The sequence below is a fragment of the Borostomias antarcticus genome (assembly GCF_949987555.1).
Source record: "Borostomias antarcticus genome assembly, chromosome: 12".
Classification (NCBI taxonomy): Eukaryota; Metazoa; Chordata; class Actinopteri; order Stomiiformes; family Stomiidae; genus Borostomias; species Borostomias antarcticus.
The window spans coordinates 2,944,733-2,966,093 of record NC_140245.1 but is presented as its reverse complement, the minus strand read 5'-3'; the positions used below and the strand labels follow the sequence as shown (position 1 = coordinate 2,966,093).

Below are 21,361 nucleotides of genomic sequence, written 5' to 3'. Positions count from 1 at the left end.
CGTCATGACCAAGCACAGTGCCGAACTCAATGCTCAAACCGCTGCACAGAACCGAGTACAGAATCAGATAGCAGCAACACAGTGAGATGTGTGTGCAGTCCACTCAGTCACGTCAACGCTGGTAACCCATTCAACACAGGAAGTACCCGAAAGTTCATCACAGGACTGGATGTGAGCAGAGCCGAGGCAGGAAAGTCGAAGCGATGCGAAGGGCCAGGAGAAAAGCAGGGAACAAAGACAAGGTGTTCGGCTGTGACCTGCTGGAACATCTGGCCGCCTCCGGCCAGGAGAGTAAGTCACCAACATGCCTCCAAGGAGGTCCATTATTTGCCATTTCTTAGGGAAAAAACGGTGCTACCTGGAACCACACAGGGTTCTTTGGTTATCACCTATCAGAGAACTGTGTAACTGATCCATGTCATCACATAAATGTTCTAGGTAGAACCATTTTACTAATAAGAGGGGTTACCATTCTAAATGGGACTGACTGGAGTTCTGAACATTTTTTTCTTATTCTTTTCCCCACTGGGATAACTGAAGAACATTGGAACCCTTTTTCTGAGAGTTTGCTAGTTTTATTGTTTGTAGATTGTAGGAAACATGGTGTTCCTCTCACAGTTCCTCAGGTGCTGCGAAGCTGCAGTGAGTTTGTGGAGGAGCATGGAATAGTGGATGGGATCTACAGGTTATCTGGAGTATCATCCAACACGCAGAAACTTAGGTACACTGACTGAATGTGCATGTGTGTTCGAATGAGAGAGAGAGAGAGAGAGAGAGAGAGAGAGTGTGTGTGTGTGTGTGTGTGTGTGTGCGCGCGCACGCGTGTGTGTGTGTGTGCGTATGGATGTGTGTGTGTGTGTGTGCCTGTGTGTGTGTGTGCATGCGTATGGATGTGTGTGTGCATGCGTGCGTGCGTATGGATTTGTGTGTGAGTGCGTGTGTGTGTGTGTGTCCGTGCGTATGGATGTGTGAGGCCAGTTGCAGCGGATAAAACATTTTCAGTGTGTCCCAAAAACAGGGGTGAGTTTGACTGTGAGGGGACCCCAGACCTCAACAAAGATGTCTACCTGCAGGACATCCATTGTGTCAGCTCTCTCTGCAAGGCCTACTTCAGAGAACTGCCCAACCCCCTGCTCACATATCAGCTCTACGACATGTTCGCTGTGAGTACAGTCACTTCACAGACAAAGAACACTGTTCACACACAACAAAGAGGCAATACAGTTCAGTTTAATATGGTTTAATACAGAAACAGTTCTAGATCTTTCTATGTTTCACACTGAATGTTGTAGAGAACCTACAGCAGTCACTGTATCACCTCTGTTAGATGTTGCTACTCTTACACTTTGTCTTCAGCACTAGACTAGATTATGCTCTTAGTCACTTGTTTAGAAAGGAGATGCACTTGTGAGTTCTGGCGAGTAGTAGTACACTGACTACCTACGTTAAATGCAATGATTGTAAGTCGCTTCGGATAAAAACGTCTATTAAATTACTGTAATGTAATGTAGAGAAACATGGATGCCGGGGTTATTGTATGATAATGTGGACATCATTGTATGATAATGTGAGCGGATTGGGTGGATCTTTCCCTGATACCTTCACTGTCCCCGCAGGAGGCTGTGGCCATCCCGCTGGAGGAGGAGAAACTGGTGAAGATCAGGGACGTGCTGAAGGAACTGCCTGGTCCTCATTTCAGGTAATCCTCTCTAACAGCTATGAGCTCTTCAACTGTTCTATAACAGCTAGGGCTCTTCAACTGTTCTATAACAGCTAGGGCTCTTCAACTGTTCTATAACAGCTAGGGCTCTTCAACTGTTCTATAACAGATAGGACTCTTCAACTGTTCTATAACAGCTAGGGCTCTTCAACTATTCTATAACAGATAGGACTCTTCAACTGTTCTCTAACATCTAGGGCTCTTCAACTGTTCTATAACAGCTAGGGCTCTTCAACTGTTCTTTAACAGATAGGACTCTTCAACTATTCTATTTCTCTTAATGAACCAGGCATGGATACAGTAGCCTAGTGATGAACATCCACAAAACCTTAATGATCAACTCATTTAATGAGTAGCTCTTCTTTGTTTGCCAATGACCCTCTGGGCCTTCATTCCTATGTTCCCAGGGTCCTATGTTCCCAGGGTCCTATGTTCCCAGGGGCCTATGTTCCCAGGGTGCTATGTTCCCAGGGTCCTATGTTCCCAGGGTCCTATGTTCCCAGGGTCCTATGTTCCCAGGGTGCTATGTTCCCAAGCAGATCTATATATAGAACATAATGTAAACCTAAAAAAAGATGTTCCCATGGGTCTCTTCTGTATGTCCCCAGGGTCCTATATTCCCTATGCTCTTTGTCCCTATGGGTCTCTACTGTATGTCCCAGGGTCCTATGTTCCCAGGGTTCTGTGTTCTCTAGCTGTATAGTACTGTAGTACTCATTGCTACTCTATAGCACATAATGGGAACCTGAAAAAGATGTTCCCATCTCTGTATTCGCTTAATTTGACATGGGCTGTTGTGAAACCTCGTCAAAGGGGTTAGGGCTAAAAAATCAGAAGGGTTGTAGGTATGTCTAGGCATGTTCAGGGAAAATAGCATGAGTTGAACCAGTTGAGGGAAAATGAGTCCCTCACAACATAAAATCTTTTGAAAATGTACTGTAACTCAATGTGCGTTCACAGAAAATTGAACTGGGGAACATAATATGGGATTAGGATAGGATTGGATGGATTAAGTCTCTCTGTGTTCGCCCTGGGTGTGCGGTATCTTTTCACTGACCGTAGCAGAGAGAACCGTCTGGGTGGTTGGGGTCTGTCAGGATCCTCTTGCATCTTTTGAAGTATATGTCTTGAAGGTGGGGGTGTTTCCCCCCTAGGGTAGGTTCAGATAGGTGCCATACTTTTTGTTTCCATATACGGACACCATGGTGAGGGGAGCAGCCTCTATTGCCTCGTAAATGGTAAATGGACGGCACTTATATAGCGCTTTTATCCAAAGCGCTTTAACATGGCCTCTTATTCACCCATTCACACACACCAATGGCTGCACCTGCCATTCAAGGCGGTACCCAGCTCATTGGGAGCAATTTTGGGTTCAGTGTCTCACCCAAGGACACTTCGACATGTGGACAGGAGGAGGCGGGATTCGACCCGCCGACCCTATGATCGGACAACTCGCTCTACCACTGATAGACCACTGATACCGCTGCCCCACAAATAGGCCTCAGCTGCTTTGCTCTGATGGTTGTGTATTCTATACCTTCTAACATTCTACATTCTATTCTAACATTCTACATTCTATTCCAACATTCTACATTCTATTCTAACACCCTCCTTCTGTTTCTCTGTTCTCTTTCTCTAAACACATGTTTCCTCAGGACTCTGGAGTTCCTGATGAGACACCTGGTCAGGATGGCCTCAAACTCCTCTGAGACCAACATGCACGCCAGAAACCTCGCCATTGTCTGGGCTCCAAACTTACTCAGGTGTGTGTGTGTGTGTGTGTGTGTGTGTGTGTATGTGAGTGTGTGCGTGAGAGTGAGTGAGTGAGTGAGTGAGTGAGTGAGTGAGTGAGATGGATGGATGGATGGATGAATAGATAGATAGATAGATAGATAGATAGATAGATAGATAGATAGATAGATAGATAGATAGATAGATAGATAGATAGATAGATAGATAGATAGATAGATAGATAGATAGATAGATAGATAGATAGATAGATAGATAGATAGATAGGAGACTGTGTAGAGCATGATGAAGTCTCTAACGAGGTGCTGCAGGTCGAAGGACATCGAGGTGTCGGGGCTGAATGGAACAGCAGCCTTCGCAGAAGTGAGAGTCCAGTCCATCGTGGTGGAATTCATCCTCACCCACGTGCCCCAGTTATTCCCTACAGAAGGTAGGCCTGTGTCTCCTTTTATACGCATATAAATGTCTTTTATGTATGTGGGTCAAAGACGTGTAAATTTGGTGTCCCGAGGACCATCATCAAAATGTCATTCAGTCTAACTGTCCCGGTAAAACAACTAATGACAAAAGTGTTATTAAAATGTAGAAATTCATCCTAAAAATATGAATGAACACCCATGGCATAATTGTGTTAGCGTTTGCAAGAATATATATATAAAATAATGGGTGACATACTCTATCTAAGGTCGCGTGCACAGCTAAAGGTTCGTTTTCTGATTCGCATGAATGATGATTATACATTCTTTAAATTTTCCAACTGGTCCAGTTTGCGTTCATAAAGGCCAATGCTCTAACGGTCCTGAAATTGTAAACAAAAGCCATGTGGTAAAAACACCACAACAACCAGACCACACCAACCGATTTGCACAATTTAAACTGTCAAGTTATTTTTGGTGTTTATGACGCCATATTTGTGACAAAATTCCATGCCCATGAAGGGATATTTTGAGCGCACAAAGAGATGTTTTGCACACACATGCAGATTATTAATTTTGAGCAAATGAAAGTCTAGGCTATATTGTATTCAATAAAAGTTTATCAACATGTCTGCTAATGTCCATTTATGCATGGAGGCCTGCTTCCCTACTCCTGGAGTTTGAACCAGTCTACCCTGGACACAAAGCCTCCCATTTATCCCATCTCTCCCATCTATCCCAATGATTTAAATACATGAAATGACATGCACTGGTGTTACATAATTTAATTTGATCATAATTATAGTCATCTTTATTGTGGGTCTATAGTAATAATCCAAATGATAACATGTAGCCTATGTAATGACATGGTAAAATGTGGTATTGAAAATGAAATGACATTTTCTCTGGGTAGTTACTGTATATTTCAGCTAGGCTATGCATGGACATATAAACTTATAAACTTGTGATTATGGAAAAAACACTCAAGTGTTATAGGCTACTAAATGCCATTTTTCGAGGGTACATTCATATGAATCACAAGGGAAATGTAATTAGGGAAATATGTAATTTCAGTTTTTTATTTTTCTGCTACTTTGAAAACCTTATACTGTACGTCATTGACGCATGCACACCATGTTTGTATGTAAATGTGTCGCTTATCTGCATGTCATACATTCAAACACCCCTCACACACTTTTCCTCTACTCTTCCATCAGGGGGTGAGAGGTCCGCGCGACGCAAGTCCCTTCCTTCACCCTCAGCCACGTCCAACTCCGAATTCTTCCGGAGCGTTCCATTAAAGTCCCCGAACATCTGCAGCATTGGCAACCTCAGTCCGGGGGACGGTCCCCTTCTTATACGGTCCTACCACTCCATCATCGAAGGCACAGACAAGTATGTCTCTGACCCAAACACACAACCTTGCCCCTTGCCACTATTGAGTAATGGTGACGATCAGTAGCAGTAATAGGATGGTGGAAGTGCTTTTAAAGCGTAGCTTTCATCCAAAGCGCTTTACAATGGCCTCTCATTCACACATTTACACAAGGTGCAATTTCGAGTTCAGTGTCTTGCTCAAGGACACTTCGACGTGTGGTCTTTGATGATGAGGTTGATTGGGCCTAGAGTTTTTCTGGGTCAGGCCACGTTCTCAGGAAAAGCCCTTGGCCCAAATAACAAAGTTATTCCTTTTCCACCTCAGGAGGAAGGGGTCTCTCAAGAGCAGGAAGTGGACGTCCATTTTCAACCTCGGAGGCCGACTCCACGATCCCAGACGGAGACACAAAAACTCGGCCAAAGGTTCACGCCTCCCTCCCCCCTCGAAAAATCCCGACAGATTTCCTCATCCCCCTCTTTCATAACAACGCATGGCTTTTCTGTGGTCGAATCAATGTGTCATTTCACAATAATCACTCCCAACTATCTTGCTCCTCTGTAGAGAAAGAGAAAACTATGTTGAGGCCGGCTAAGAGCATGGACTCCCTCAGCTCCGCACCCTATCCGCATGAAGGTGCATGAACAACCTCCTCTCACCCTGCTGCATGTTTTCTTAGGAGAAACCATTTTAATTTGCCTTAAAATAGTCTCCCGTGGACAGACAGGCTCACGCTGTTGTCTGCAGGTCACACATTCAGAAGATTCCTCTAGAACGATTCACACTTAATAACAAAGACTTCCGTTTACTCAAGTTTTTGCCAGTGTATCCACTACGCACAGATTAATGCAATACATGAACTCTTTCAGGCTCTGGGAAACGACCTCCTTCGTCTCACCTGTCCCCGCTGGTCATGATCCCCGGCCCCCAGGCGGTGGTCGGCGAGGTGGGGGCCTCAGGGGGCGGCGGCGGCACCGGCAACAGCTACGCGGTGACCTACCGCAGGGGGGCGGGCGCCAGCGTGAGCGTGGTGAGCGGGGGCGGAGGGACCCAGGGCACCTACAGCCGGCTGGACCACGGGGGGCCGGGGGGAGGCGCCGCCGCCGGGTCCGAGTCCCTCCACCACGTCGTGTCCAGGTCCCCGGGGGTCTCCAGCAAGGTGGGCCGGCGGGCCGGGATCCACATCACCGGGCCGCTCTCGGTCACCGTGCCCCTTCACATCACCTCCGGCCTGGCCTTCGGGATGCTCCAGGGGGGCGGGGGGGAGGCGGGGGTCCGCCGGGGGCCCCGGGGAGAGGGGGAGAGGGGAGACGGAGGAGGGGAGGGGGAGGAGGCGGAGGGAGAGAAGCGGGGTAGCGGGGACGGCGCGGGGGCGACGGCGGACGAGAGCGTCGAAACGGAGGTGGACGCGAGGGAGGCCGGGAGCGAGGGAGCGGTCAGAGAAGAGGAGGAGGGAGACGGAGCGGCGGAAGGGGGGAGCGGCGGAGGGGAGGCGGCCGCGGAGGAGGGAGGGAGGGAGGGAGGGGCGCCTGCGGACGGAGAGGCGATGCTTTCGGAGGACGAGAGTGGCAGCGAGGTCGGAGGGCCAGGGGCGGACGACCTTGACTCCAGCGAGGAAGAGGATGTGGACGACAAAGAGGGAGAATATATGGGTACGTTTTCTCCAAAATAACACCGTCATTTTCACCGACAGTACAGATGTGGCAAAATTGCTTTACAAAAAAATTGTGTGACTGACAAAATGGACATCTCTAACAGGACCCCCTTTCTTACTATCTAAGTGCAATAACTTTACTTTATCAATCAATCAATCAATCAAAGCTTTATTTGTACTAGTTATGAAGGGTCCTCTGCCGGCAGTCCAGAGTGTTTCAGACGCGCCAGGTGTGACAGATATGACGGCGTCTGACGCAGTGAAGGTGTCTGATGTCCAGATGGTACCGGAGGTTTCTGGTACTGAGGACTCTTCAGGGGACGACGAGCTTCCGCTGGACTTCCAGGACACATTTGGATTCCTGGACCTCATGGACAGTAGTACCTCCAGCCAGGTGTGTGTGTGTGTTTGTGTGTTTGTGAGGGAGGGAGGGAGGGAGGGAGGGAGGGAAAGAGAGTATGCTCATTACGTAAGGCTCTTACAGAACTGCCTCTGATACAGGAGTGTGTGTATGTTTGTCTCTGAGTGTGTGTGTGTGTGTGTGTGTGTTTGTTTGTGTGTATGTTAACCTCCTCATCACCCCCTTTCTCTTTCCCTCACTCCTGACCCTCTCTTTCTCTCTATTCCACTATCCCCCTCTCTCTCTCTCTCTCTCTCTCTCTCTCTCTATTCCACGATCCTCTCTCTCCCAGATGAATGAGTTCTCTGTGCAGGCCCCCAGTTATGAGGACGAGGACTACGAGGACATGGTGGAACACCCGCCCCCCAGTCCTCAACAATGCCGACCGGACCATGATGCACCACCACCGCCACCCGCAAACACACAGAGACACACCATCGCCGACCCCCAGGCCTCCGTGTACACCAGCGACAGGCCAAGCCAGGTGAATCTACACCGGCCGCTCGCCATCGATCGCTACGGGCGTCCAAGCAAATCCCTGAGTCTCCCCTACCGGACTGTGCCCTTCCACCCCGCCCTGTCCTCCTCCGACGACGACGAAGATGATGATGATGACGAATGTGAGGAAGACATGTTCTACAAAAGTCTGCCGTCCAGTTTGCAGTTCCAGATGTGTGGGATGTCGCGCGCTTCCCCAGAAAACGTCTTGTCCCCGCTGGCCGAGGCGTCACAAGAATCGGACCGTCCCATGGTTCGAATCGACCAATGGCAGGGATCTGAGCAATTTGACACCGGGTGCCGGGATCCACCGATGGACACGCTGGAGCAGGGCCAGGCTCCAGGGGAGGAGGAGGGACTGGAGGAGGAGGAGGAGGAGAAGGAGGAGGAGAAAGAGGAGGAAGAGGAGGAGGAAGAAGAGGAGGAGGAGGAGGAGGAGGAGGAGGAGGAAGAGGAGGAGGAGGAGGAGGAGGAGAAAGAGGAGGAAGAGGAGGAGGAGAAGGAAGAGAGTCAAGACAACGACCAAGCAGACACCTTGACGGTTGCGTGCACTCAAAGGTAGGCAAAGTCTCATTATGAAAACAATAACGGTGACACGACAAAGAAGGAGACACGTGACACAACACATTAACCCTTTATCTCCAGACCTTCTGACATGTTGTCCTTTACCCTGCAGCACGGAGTCGGAAGACGCCCGCCCCTCTGTCGAACCCAGCGCCGCGGACGAGGACGGCGCTCCGGACGACGCGGACGGGAGTCCCGCCTCGGTGTCCCCGCTGTCGGGACCCCCAGACCCGGAGGACGCGGACGCCGACCAGCTGCCGGTCAAAGACGAGGAAGAAGAAGAAGAAGAAGAGGCGGTAGAGGATGGTCACCGGGGCGAGGGTGAATGTCCGGAGGGTGGCGGTGGCGGCGCCGACGCGGAGGTGACGGCGGAGGGCGGTTCCGACGATGAAGGCGCCGGCGAGGGGGCGGCGCCAGGAAACGGGGGAGACGAAACGGCGGGCGGCGGGAGCGGAGAGACGGGGGACGAGGAGGAGGAGGAGGAGGAGGAGGAGGAGGAGGAGGAGGAGAGAGAGACTGAAAAGGAGATGGGGAGGGGTGGTGGGGGGGAGGTCGAGGAGAGGGACCGAGGAGAACCGGTCGCGGAGGAGGAGGAGGAGGAGGAGGAGGGAGGAGTAGCAGAGGAGAATGAAGAGAAAGCAGAGAAAGCCAGAGGGCAGGGTGAGGCAGTTAGCGGCGAAGTGATCCTCGAGGCTAGCGACGACCCGGGCGAGGTCGGGGCCGACGGAGAGAGCGCGGATGAGGAGCCGGCGGGCTGCGAAGGCGTGGCCGAGCCGAGGGGGGCTATTCAAGAAGCGGCGGAGGTCGACGAAGAGAGGGAGGAGGGGGATGGCGGGGAAAACGGGGAGACGGTGAACGAGCTCGAGGAAGAGTGCAGCCCGCCGGACGAAGAGCGGATGGGACGCGCGTCGACAGGGAACGAGGCGGAGGAAGAGATGATCCGACCTCAGCTGGTTCTGGAGAGCAATGAGGAAGACAAGGTGGGAGACGGCGCCGAGGACGACGGCGCGGCGGTCAGCCGCACGAGCGGAGACACGGGAGGGAGCGCGGCGGCGCTCCGAAGCGAAACGGAGGACGGTCACTCGGGAGAGCGAGACGCGGAGGACGACGGAGAGGGGGAGGAAAGGGAGAGGGCAAACGAGCGGCAAACGCAGACGGCGCTGGGAGAGAGAGAGGAAGAACTGAAAGAGGTCGCGGCCGACAGCGGAGAAGGGAGAGGCGGGGTTGCGGACGGGCTCGGGAGGAAGCCCGCCGGCGTGGGCAGCATGCTGGTCGTCTCCGGGCAGACGGCCCCTAGAGTGCAGCAGGTGAAGTCGGTGCCCGTGGTTCCGCCCAAGCCTCAACACTGTCGCCTCACGGCCCAGAGCATCAGACACCAGCAGCAGCAGGAGAAAGAGAAGAGACAGGCCGGTGGAGGGAAGGAGAGAGAGAAGGCGGAAAGAGGGGGGGAGGGCAGAGCGGAGGACGAGAGAGAGCAGGGAGGACGAGGGGAGGCGGAAGGCGAGGGCAGGGGAAGGAAGGAGGGACCGGGGTCGTGGGACGGCGAACGGCAGAGGAGGAGAGACGGAGACGAGGGCGGGGCGAGGATCAGCATGTGTTTTGATGAGGCTGTAGCTATGGCAACGAGGAGACGAGGGAGGGAGAGAGGGAGTACAGAGAAGGAGAGACAGAGGGAGAGACAGAGGGAGAGAGGGCCAGAAGCACCTTAATAAGCAGAGTTCATATTTGGTCTTTACATGGTGGCTACTGCTGTTTTTAAATATGTGAAATGTTGCCTAAATCCATAATGTAACGGATGCATTTGATGTCCTTTGTACGTCTCATATTCAACATTTATAAACTCAGTTCACGGTACCTTTCTTGTCTGCGTGTGTGTATGCCTGCATGGTTTTATATGTGGGTGTTTGTGGTGATATGTTTGTTACTCCATAATTGCATGCATGTATATGTATAAAAGGCAAACTAGGACTGAATTTCTTTTTATGTCATTTTTTTGCTTTCAACCCATCAACCTTACACCAATCTGCCAAGCAGACCTTATCTTGACCTGCACACTCAAATATGGAACACCCAGGTATCCTACTGTGTTATAAAAAATATGTTACCCATTTTTAGCAATTACACAAACTGTAAGTGAATGTTATTAGTGTGAAGAAGATGTTTAAAACTGGCTGTTTTGACTATCAATTAAACCTGTGTGAATAAAGTTTGCAAGAATATTGATTGATTTACTAAAGCTTTGTCAGGCTATTATTATTTAATAGATATTTGTGATATGATACTATAAGCTAAATCACACATATATTATATTTTTTGAAACGTTTAGATAAATCATGGATGTATTAATAGAACGAGATAAATAAATGAACAAGTAATTTAGGAAGATTACGGTAATTTGTCGTCACTTCCGCAATACTCCCGGAAAGAAAACAACCATCATTGAACGCAGGAGAGAGGTCTTGGATCGTGGAGCAGATCAGATCAGAGCAGATCCTCGAGTCGTTGTCAGGTTTTAGGAACACGATGTCTCTAGGCGTTTCTTTCAACTCACAAATAGCTGCTATAATGGATGTTTTAGCCAAGGCAGCGGTGGCTGAAATATCCAAACTTGTGGACGAAGGCACCGTCGTGCTACGACTGGAGATGTGTCGAAGAGATAGTGAGATAGAGGACCTCAAAAGAAGCCTCCAGCTGATGGAAAGAGAAGTCAGGAAAGCTCAGTTAGAATCAGCCGCGGCAGTGAGAAACCAGGACAGGCGACAAGCTGTGGGGCTTCAGATTGGCAGCCCGAGGAAAGGTGTGTCTGTTTTGAGTGTGGCATTAGACCATTTGGAAACTCCTTTGTTTGTACTTCAGTCCTGTAAAGATAATATAATGTGAGGTCCTGAGAAGACATCAATTGCTTCTTCACAATGTGTCTGGAAAATAGTATGTTTGTAGACAGATAGATAGATAGATAGATGGATAGATGGATAGATAGATAGATAGATAGATAGATAGATAGATAGATAGATAGATGGATAGGGATGGGAGAAAAAATCGATTATGTTACAAATCGCGATTTTTGTGTGTGGCGATTTTTAAATCGCCATGCTTCCCCAAAATCGATTTTTTTGTTATAAAAAAACAATAACCAAAAAACAACTTTTTGCTAGAACTGAACACTTCGTGTAGTAGTTAGGTTGCTAGGTTACGGTTATTATTCAGTCAGAAGAAGCAGCAAACATGTCGGACGAATGAGAAGATTCACGCGGCACCTCCACAATTCAAATCGCACATCTGGAAGAAATTCGGCTTTCATAACTCGCCAGGTAAAAAAAAAAAAAAAGAGTTAAACCTGAACTATGCTGTCTGACAAAATATCGCAATAAATCGTCATATCGAATCGCAATATTACAGAATCGCAATTGCCACAAAAATCGCAATATCGAGTCGGCACCTAAGTATCGGGATAAAATCAAATCGAGAAGCCCCTGCCAATTCCCGTCCCTATAGATAGATGGATAGAGCAGCATAAAAAAAGAGATATAGTAGCATAAAAAAAGAACAGAGGTGTTATCCTAGATTCAGATCTAAGCTTCAAGTCCCATATTAACAAGGTGACGAAGAAACCTCATTTGTCCACCTTAGAAACTTAGCTTAAGTACGGACATTTATAAATGCAGACAAATTGATTCATGCTTTTATTTCAAGTTGACTCGAAAACTGTAATGCACTCTTCTCTGGCCTCCCAAAAACCACTGAGAGACTTGAGCTCATTAAAAACTCAGCTCAACCAAAACCAAGAGGAGAGAGCACATTAGTCCAGTCTTGGCTGCTCTGCACTGGCTCCCAGTAACATTGAGTTTTTAGGTCCTCCTCCTTATATACAAAACCCTTAATGGGCGTGGACCAAACTACATTGTTAACTCCCTTGTCAACTATGTGCCTTTAAGAACATTGCGATCACCCACTGCTGGTTTGCTAGAAGTTCCTAGCAACAGTTGGAAGAAGATCAGGAGTGCAGCCTTTGTCAATTATGGCCTAAAGCTGACGAACACAATACCTATAGATACCAGGGAAGCCAGCTCACCAAATACTTTTTAAAATAAAGCTAAAAACGCATTTGCTTAGTTGCTACTGCATCTTTATTTTTTATTTTTTTTATTTTATCTTTTTATTTTTTTTTGTTTATGTATAGATCTCTTCAGTAGCCTAACTGTGATCAAGTGCAACCTTATCGAACGAAGATGGCAGATAATTGCCGAGCAAATGCCGTCTGATAAATCTTCAGAGTATGTTCCTAAACACATACGCGAGTTAAAGGACATCACATAGGGGCTCGGCGTGAGGTCTCACAGACGAGGTCGCCTTCCTTGATTACACTGTGATCTAACGCTACCATATCAAATGACAGATGGGGGTTAAAGCTAATAGATGCAGTCTGTATACGTTAACGGTTCAGGGGCTCAGCGTGAGGTCTCAGGGGCGAGATCACTGACTGATTACACCCTGCAACCGTAGTTCTGTATCTTCCTAAGATACTCAATTTTCCTGCTTTTTGTTTATTTTATGTCTATTTTTATGTGAAGCACTCCATGCATGTACATTCTCTGTTGTAAATCACTGAGTTGCATTTATTTGTATAAATAAAGCTATATTACAGGATTTATAGATATATCTAGTAATACACATACACACCTCCACAACACTCGGGCACTGTTATACAGTCTGATGGCCGCTGGCACAAAATAACTTCTAAACCGCTCCTTATTGCACCTGGGTGGGATGAGCCTGTGGCTGAAAGTGCTCCCCATCTGCCACAGCTTGTCATCGGGGGGGTGGGAGGGGTTGTCTGGAATAGACTTCGGCTTGTCTCAGGGGGGATCAGGACAGATTGAACAGTGTATGATTTCAGATCCTGTGATATTCCACAGGAGTCGGTTGTTTATGGGGTCTGTGTTTTATATATTCTTATGAAAAAAGACTAAAGATCACCTTCTCCTTTCAGGTAATCAAGAGCAGAGGGCGCATGGCGCACACATGATGTTGCCGGTCACAGAGCGATTCAACCAACCCCCCCTAGCCCCGCCTGTAGTTCGGTCCAGGAACCTGGATGAGCACGGCGGACTGGGAGGGGCTTTTGTCAAGGCAGAGCTGGTGGAAGCGTACGTCGGCCGAGAGTCCACAGCGCAGGACGCGGGGAGAGCGATAAATAGCTTTGAGATCGAGGAGAGAGACGTCCAGCTTTGGCCTCCCTCCGACGCTCAGGCAATGTGCGGCGCGGACTCGGTCGACCCAGATATCTCTAACACTATAGAGAAATGTTTACAGATGTTCTCTTCGACGCAGAGCGATCAGAATCCGGCTCACACCAGTATGACGGAAGGCTCTTGTGGCTTCCCGTCCACTGCAGGGAAAGTGCTTGACGGTGCGTTCTGCACAGTCCCTGTCAAGGTGGAGCCAGACACACAGCACTCTGTACTTATGGCTGATGTAATGTCAGAGTCCATCCACCCTCAGCAGGAGCAGTACGGAGACGCTACGCGACCAGCGGTCAGCGGGGACTCGACTCTAGCGTCGATGCTGCACCCGTCGGGGCCTCCGCTGGGAGGGAGAGCGGCTGTGGGCGTGTCGGGGTCAAGCGCCGGGTACATGGCGCAAGATTACGCCATGAATAGGAACCGCTTCAGGTCCAAGAGAATGGCGAGCGCCTGGAGGTCTGGGCCGAACCAGAAACTGTTCATCTGCTCTCTGTGCGGGAAAGGATTCCCGCTCTACTGTTACCTGGAGGCTCACCAGCTCAGCCACCGCGGGATCAAACCCTACCGGTGCCCCGAGTGCGGCAAAGGTTTCACTCAGAAAACGAGACTGAAGACACATCAGAGTGTCCACACGGGCGAGAAGCCCTTCAGCTGCAAGATCTGTGGCAAGATGTTCTCACGGCAGGACAACTGTATAAGGCACGAGAGATTTCACAGTGGGTTAAAACCGTACACTTGCCTTCAGTGTGGAAAGAATTTCACTGCTCTAAGTAACCTCAAAGTGCATCAACAAATTCACACTTGAGTTGTAAATCAAATCATTATTATTGAGGTTTTCTTAATATCCAATAAATTATTTGTTAAAGAATCGGTGTGTTCAAATGTATTGTCTGTTACATTGCAACTACATCATGGATGTATGAACTACATACATCTCAGCCTGTTCTATTGTTTCCCAAAATCTTGTGCGCATCACTTTCTGTCCTTACGGTACATGTACGTGAATAAACGTAGGCCTACATTTTCTTTGCCACAAACTGACTAGCTACGTAGCGAGCGACGTTGTGTGCAGTGCCTTTGTACTAGAGGAAGCTAACAAGTTTTAGCGTGTAATTTTGCCTCATTATACAATTGTACGCTTATTATTTATTTCTATAGGTTTTACGCAAAGATACTATTGACCATGTTGTTGAGTGGCGCTGCCCTAAGGGCTCAGATATCCTCCATTGTTGATGTACTCTCCAAAGCAGCAGTGGCCGAAATAAGCAAAGTGGTCGACGATAGCATGGTTGTGTTACGACTGGAAATGAGCCAACGTGAAAACGAGATCAAAGCTCTGAAGAACAACATCGAAGTTCTCCACAGTGAACTGAGAACGGCGCATGGAGCACAAGATAGACCACCCATTCATTTTCGGTCTGTTGAGAATAATCACGGGAGGGACGGTAAGGATTCGTTTAACTTTTGTCTTGGATCGGAAAATTTTATACGATCTACACACAGAGCATGAGGTATGGTAAACTGCGCGAGCAATAACTGTAATTTAAGGCCAATTATGCTCTATTAATATGAATTACACCGAATTACCGCAACCCATTTCGCTCCATATGTGAAAAGCAAACCATTGCAAGTTCTAAATGCACCTTCTAGTGGCTGGAAGCTCAACTGCACCTTCTTAATCAAAAGTGACAGGATTGAATGGAATTATATCACTGTATGAAGCATTTGTCTCAAAGCTTACTAGGTAGACAATTTTTGTCCATATAATAATGAGGTAATCCTACAATCAAGGTTTATTATGTCTTTTATCTCCACAGGTCCCGAGGGAGAGAATAGAAAGGAAGAATTCTTGTCTGGAAGGGAGACGCAGGTAAAAGCTGAGCCTGGCCAGTCTACTGAAGCCAGCAAACACACCAGCGGCAGAGCGCACCATCTGGACGAAGCCCTGGCAATGTTTGAGAGGGAGCGATATCGGTGGACGACCAAAACGCACACCGAAAATGACGAAAACTCTGATTACTATCACAACTCGGGGGAGAGCTCCCTGTGTTTCTCTGACCGTTCCCAACTGCCCACTCCTTCGTTTCAGTCCAGCTCCCTGTCCCGAGGTCAGTTCAGTTTCGCCCCGTATCGTAACGCGTTCGGCTCGGCCAGGAGAAAGAGAACAATCAAGAGGTACATGGCAAAGAGACACTTCATTTGCCCCGTCTGTGGGAAGAGCTTTGAGCGCAGTGGTCACCTGGAGAGACACAAGCTAATCCATACGGGAGAGAAACCGTACAGCTGTGAAATATGTGGCAGGCGCTTCAATCAGAAAAGTACACTGAAGGGGCATCTGAAGACTCACAGAAATGGTTAGTATCATCGTGGGAGCAGACACTTTTATCCAAAGCGACTTAGAATAAATGCATTTAACTTAAGTAGTCAGTGTACTACTGCTCGCCAGAACAAGTTATCTATCTATCTATCTATCTATCTATCTATCTATCTATCTATCTATCTATCTAAAATATAGGTTTGGGTTAAAAGTGCTAGTGTTCAAGTCGTCATTCACATACACGTTGGCATCCTATCCTAACAACAAAATTCATGACCCCACGTCTCAGCACTGTGTCTGTGAATGTGATCTCTTCACACAGGGTCTCTGGCGCTACCGGCCAACCCGGCGCAGGGGCCTCTTCCTGAGTCACACCATTCTGGAGAGGAGGGGAAGAAAGAGGACGAAGACGTGAAGTCTGCGGCTGAGACGGAGAGGAAAGCCGAACCTGTCCAGAAAGGCTCCTCCCAGAGTGTCCACCACGAGCAGACCAGGGGAAGGGCGGACCACCTTGGCGAAGAACTGAGAATGGTCGAAGGAGACCCTCAGCAGTGGACGTCCAGCTCACACGTGGACAGCGACAACGGAACGAGCAATCCCGAGTACTACAACAGCTCGGGCCAGAGCTCCATGAGTCTCTCTGGTCTTTCTCCAATACTTCCTGTCTCCTCTGGTGCGATGGAAGCTTCCTGTAGCACAATGGCATTTCCAGGTGTGGTCTCCCAGCAACAGTATGGGCACTCAGAAACACCCCTGATATCAAGCGATGGTACGGTCCATCCCTCCTTTCATCCCAGTTTGCCAAAGAAAACAAGAGACCTCCAAGTTCTCAAGCCAAAGAGATACTTCATCTGTTCGACGTGCGGCAAAAGTTTTGAACGCATCGGCCATCTGGAAAGGCACCAGCGAATCCATACGGGAGAGAAGCCGTACAGCTGCGAAGTTTGTGGGAGATGCTTCAATCAGAAAAGTACCCTGAAAGGCCACCTTAAGATTCATGCAAACGGTAAAAAAAGAAAAGAAAAAAAAAGGACAGTGACCAATGTTTACAACCGATGGCACCACAATGTTTGCCTGCACTGATCAAATGACCTAATTCACTACTAGTCCATGTCATATAAGGCTGAAATGGCCCCATCTGTTGGAAGACAACGGGCAATGATATTGTGATAGTCTTTTTTATGATACTGTTGCTGTATGAAATGTGAGGTAGTTAATTCTTAGTTAAGTGTACTCTACAGTAAGTGTATTTCCTGTCTAGTGATGTAATGTGAAGTGTTCAAATGCTGATGTTACCTTAGTCCCTGGCTTCTCCTTTGATAGTTGTGTTGTTTTCTTTCCCTAAGGCAATGGCACTGAAGCAGCAGAGGGATACCAGCCGGTTGATAAGAAGCCTGATGTTCATCCAATGCACACAGACAGCCCAGGTGAACCGAAGCCCTCGCCTGCCGAGGCGATGCCCAGCCCCGGGTACAGCGAGAGGGCCAGCGGTCTGGGCCCGATGGTCAAAGTGGAGCGGAAGACGATGGGAACCCCGCCGGTCGGCCAGCCGGGACACGAGCACGGACCGGTGGGACCGGACCCGCTGGGCCCTGGCTACGTCATGGACGGGAGAGACGGTCAGCTGTGGACCGCCCCCGCGACCGACAGGAGCAGCGACGCGCAGTCCGTGGTCCCGGGCTGCTCCGGAGCCGTGGCGCCGTTCGAGCCCGGCTTGAAGTATCGCGACAGTCCTTTCGACGGGACGTCCGGCGTGCAGACGTGCGGCTTCACGTCGCCAAGCGCAGTGGAGCAAGGAATGTCTTTTCTCGATGAGAAGGACAAGATGGAGATGATTCAGCAGGAGCAGTACGCCATGATGGCGATGCAGTCGAGAAACATGGACATGACCGGTCTCCCTGGGTTACAGGGACAGGTAGCCACCGAGGACGACAGGGCCATGAGGGAGCACATCGCAGAGCCAAGCGACAGCCAGGAGGGGAGCCTGTTTACATTAGGTGTAAATACATTCGACGACGCAAAGATGAGCAGCGACGTAGACACCACGCGACAAAAGTGTTTTATATGCTCGACTTGCGGAAAGAGCTTTGATCGTTTCAGCCATTTCGAAAGACACCAGCGCACACACACTGGCGAGAAGCCCTACAGCTGTGAGATATGTGGAAAGACTTTCACTCAGAAGTGCAGCCTGAAAGTGCACCAAAAACTCCACATAAAAGAATGAGTTACATCATTTAGAGATGTACACTAGAGTCCTATCACCAGTGTAAATAATGAACCAATGAAATATTTCACTTTTTTTTTCTACTCTATATAAAATGTGTTGATGCTACTTTAGAAATGTGTTTTAGGACTATATTTGTGTATGCTCATTCATATCTGTTTTAACTGCACAAGCTTAGTTAATGGAGTAGGTAGTCCTTGTTGTGTAGTTCTCTAGCTTAGTGCCCATAAATGTTTTAATCCTGAATTATGTATTAAATCCATCCATGTATTTTTTTTTATCGTCCCGCCAACCTTGACCTTTATTCTCTCGAATAAATTTAGAATAAATTCAAAATGTCTTCAGTGGCTGCTGTTTTTCTGCGGTGTCGAGGAACCATTAATTTACAATATTTACGGTAAAGCTATTTCATCCACGGAAATGGCTCAGTCCAAAATGGCCTAGTGGCCCTAGTCTCGCGATGGCATACTTTTGAGCTGCCTGTAGAGATAGTCTCGCGATGTGAGTCGCCTGGCTCTGACTGCCCTTACACTTTAGAAATTAGAAAACGATTTTTAGCCAACTAGCCAGTTTTAAAATAACCAGGTTGGGCTTTGTGTTTATGAATGACACATTTATAAATAAACGAATTATGGCGACGTGTAGGCCGACAAGTTTTCAGACGCAACTAACCGTGATATTGGAGGTTTTGACTAAAGCGGCTGTTGCAGAAATTTCAAGGCTTGTCGACGACAAATGTGCAGTTTTACATCTAGAAGTGTCCCGACACCAAACCGAAAACGACGTCCTGAAGGAGAAACTGCAGATAGTAGAGAGAGAGCTGAAAAACACACGGGCAGAGCGTGATGCCAAAGCTGGTAGGTATTTAGCGTCGACATATTATAATGGCTGGTATGGGTTATATGGCTAGGCTAGCTAGCTAACGTTAGCCAACTCTAGTTTACGCTTACTGTAGCTCTGCCATTCTGTTGATTTGTTCAAATTTTGCCATGATTGATCACAATAACACGGCGTACAAGTTCCAACCTTTAGGTTGAGTGAATTAAAATGAATGAATGAATTAAAATGCACCATCTCTGACCACATAGAGTAATATTAGCTAGCATTCACGTTATGGTTCCTGCTTTTGAATTATGGGGTTCACTGGGGAAAGAAAAGCTAAGAATGTATCCGACCAAAAACCAAGACAGGATAGATGGTTTTAACTAAGTTATACTGGACGGCAGAAGTTATTTTTAGGCTTATGGATTAATGTGAACTGCGAAGAATTTGTATTTGTTCTGTATTGTTCCTTAAGCGAACTACATGGAGAGAGGAGCAAGGTTGCCTTACTGGAGAGTGAACCAGAGATCAGAAGACACAGCGTATGAAGTCGGCGACAGTTCTCAGTCCTTTTCTGGAAATGCAGAGGTCAGTGACCCTCCCATACTATTAGGATGGACCTAAATAGTCTTCCTATCCTGTCCTCTCTTCCTCCTTATACAAGTACATTCGGAAGAAAATATCAGATGTCCAATAGGAGGGGAGACTTTTCATCTTTGCTTTCCATGAATGTGTGGGGCAATTCAATGCAAGGTGGTAAACATTTACTGTAGTCATACCATGACCTCTGCTTGTACAAGGGATGCTCAGTTGAAATATGATTAATGCTTATTCATTAAATCTCTTTCTTGTAGTCTGCAGAGATGGACGCCACCGAACCCCTGGTGATAAAGGAGGAGAGGGCGGATGAGGAGCTATGGACAGATGAACCGCGGGGTGATAGTTTGCAACAGCAAGGAGACGTCCCCTACCACAGTGCCCTCGAGAAGTTCCCCACTAAGAAGCAGCAGCACTTCGAGGAGGAACGTCACATCAGACTATCACACGCCAAGGAACCGGAGAACCAGTGTGCCGATTCAGAACCCAGACTGGTAGTAGAGTGTCTGGATTCGAGTAGGCCTGGGGGACACAGCGCGGAACAGACCAGTGTGTTCATTGTCAAGATGGAGAAGGAGGAAGAAGATCCCGGATTCAGTTTGGACGCGTGTCAACACGGCGCCGGGAAGCAAAGCGCCACGGGCATCGAGTTTGCCATGGACGAAAGAGACAGCCAGCTGTGGGCGTCGATAGTCCAAGAGAACCCCAGCATTGACGCCGATTTTCCTGATTTCTCAGACGTAGCGGACCAGTATTCTCAGACCTTCTCGGACTGTTCGGAGGCACCGCCTTGCTCAGCAGCCTCGAAAAAATCCGCCGGTGTCTCTCTCTCGACTGCACAGAGACCCTGTAAAGTAATGAGCAACAATGCTTATCTCAAAGAAAATGCGTCCCAGTTCATGTCCTCGTTTCAGTGCGTACCTCAGCATGGCCACTCGGAGCAGGCCAGACAGAGAGAGCAGCCGGGCTCACAGAGAAATAATCACATCTCACTTTCAAGTCAGCAAATGGTTGAAAACTCAACCGCATCTCATTCAGGCGCTGCTTTCCCAGCGAGCGACCAACTGAACGCCTCTCTAAATCACTCTAAAAACCACTCTCTGGCCGCCAGAAGGGAGAAGGTTTACAACTCCCAGCGCGGGAAGAGTTTCTATCGCCTGCCTTACCTCAAGATACACCAGCAGAGTCTCCCGAGACACGGAGGCTCGTTTTGTTGCACGGTCTGCGGCAAGACTTTCTCCTCCATCGCTCACCTCGTCCAGCACAACCGCGTGCACACCGGCGAGCGGCCGTTCGGCTGCTCCACCTGCGGGAAGCGCTTCTCCCAGAAGGGCAGCCTGAAGGCTCACCAGCGCATCCACAGCGGGGAGAGGCCCTTCAGCTGCTCTCAGTGTGGGAAGACTTTCACCCTGAAGCACCACCTGAAAAGACACAGGCTAATTCACACCGAGACGGCCGAGAAAGGACTTGAGGCCATGGTGGAGAAAGACTCACTTTTACCCTGGAGGGGCTAAATGTTTCTGAGAATGAAACTTTGCTTTTGGAATCTTAAGATGACTTGGTGATTGATAGTGTAGAAAAGAAAAGTTTGTTGGGAAATGAACAGACTTTTGTAGTAGAACTTGGGTATTTATTCACAAGTTCAAGTAATGTGTCCTGTGTTGCGTCAAATTTGAGTAATGCTTGCTTAATTTCAGATTTTCAGGTATACCCCAAAATTGTAAATGAACTACATCCTGATAAAATGTTGGTTTCTTTTAGATTCATTGATACAAGCATCAC

General features: G+C 48.4%; 2 protein-coding genes across 2 annotated transcripts; both read left to right on the top strand.

Annotated features, from left to right (window-relative positions):
* Positions 1–10,893: 10,893 nt before the first annotated feature.
* LOC311316347 (uncharacterized protein) lies at positions 10,894–14,424 on the top strand (the record flags this gene model as incomplete). The annotated part of the gene is made up of 2 exons (XM_084447189.1): positions 10,894–11,173; positions 13,367–14,424. Exons 1-2 carry the CDS (start codon positions 10,900–10,902, stop codon positions 14,422–14,424), a joined length of 1,332 nt encoding a protein of 443 aa, XP_084303315.1. The 5' UTR covers positions 10,894–10,899.
* Positions 14,425–14,893: 469 nt separating this feature from the next.
* On the top strand, positions 14,894–21,361 carry LOC311316346 (uncharacterized protein). Its single transcript, XM_084447188.1, has 7 exons — positions 14,894–15,064; positions 15,437–15,973; positions 16,259–16,942; positions 17,283–18,153; positions 18,746–19,017; positions 19,458–19,570; positions 19,837–21,361. The coding sequence occupies exons 1-7, from the start codon at positions 14,905–14,907 to the stop codon at positions 21,091–21,093; spliced, it is 3,894 nt and encodes a 1,297-aa protein (XP_084303314.1). The 5' UTR covers positions 14,894–14,904; the 3' UTR covers positions 21,094–21,361.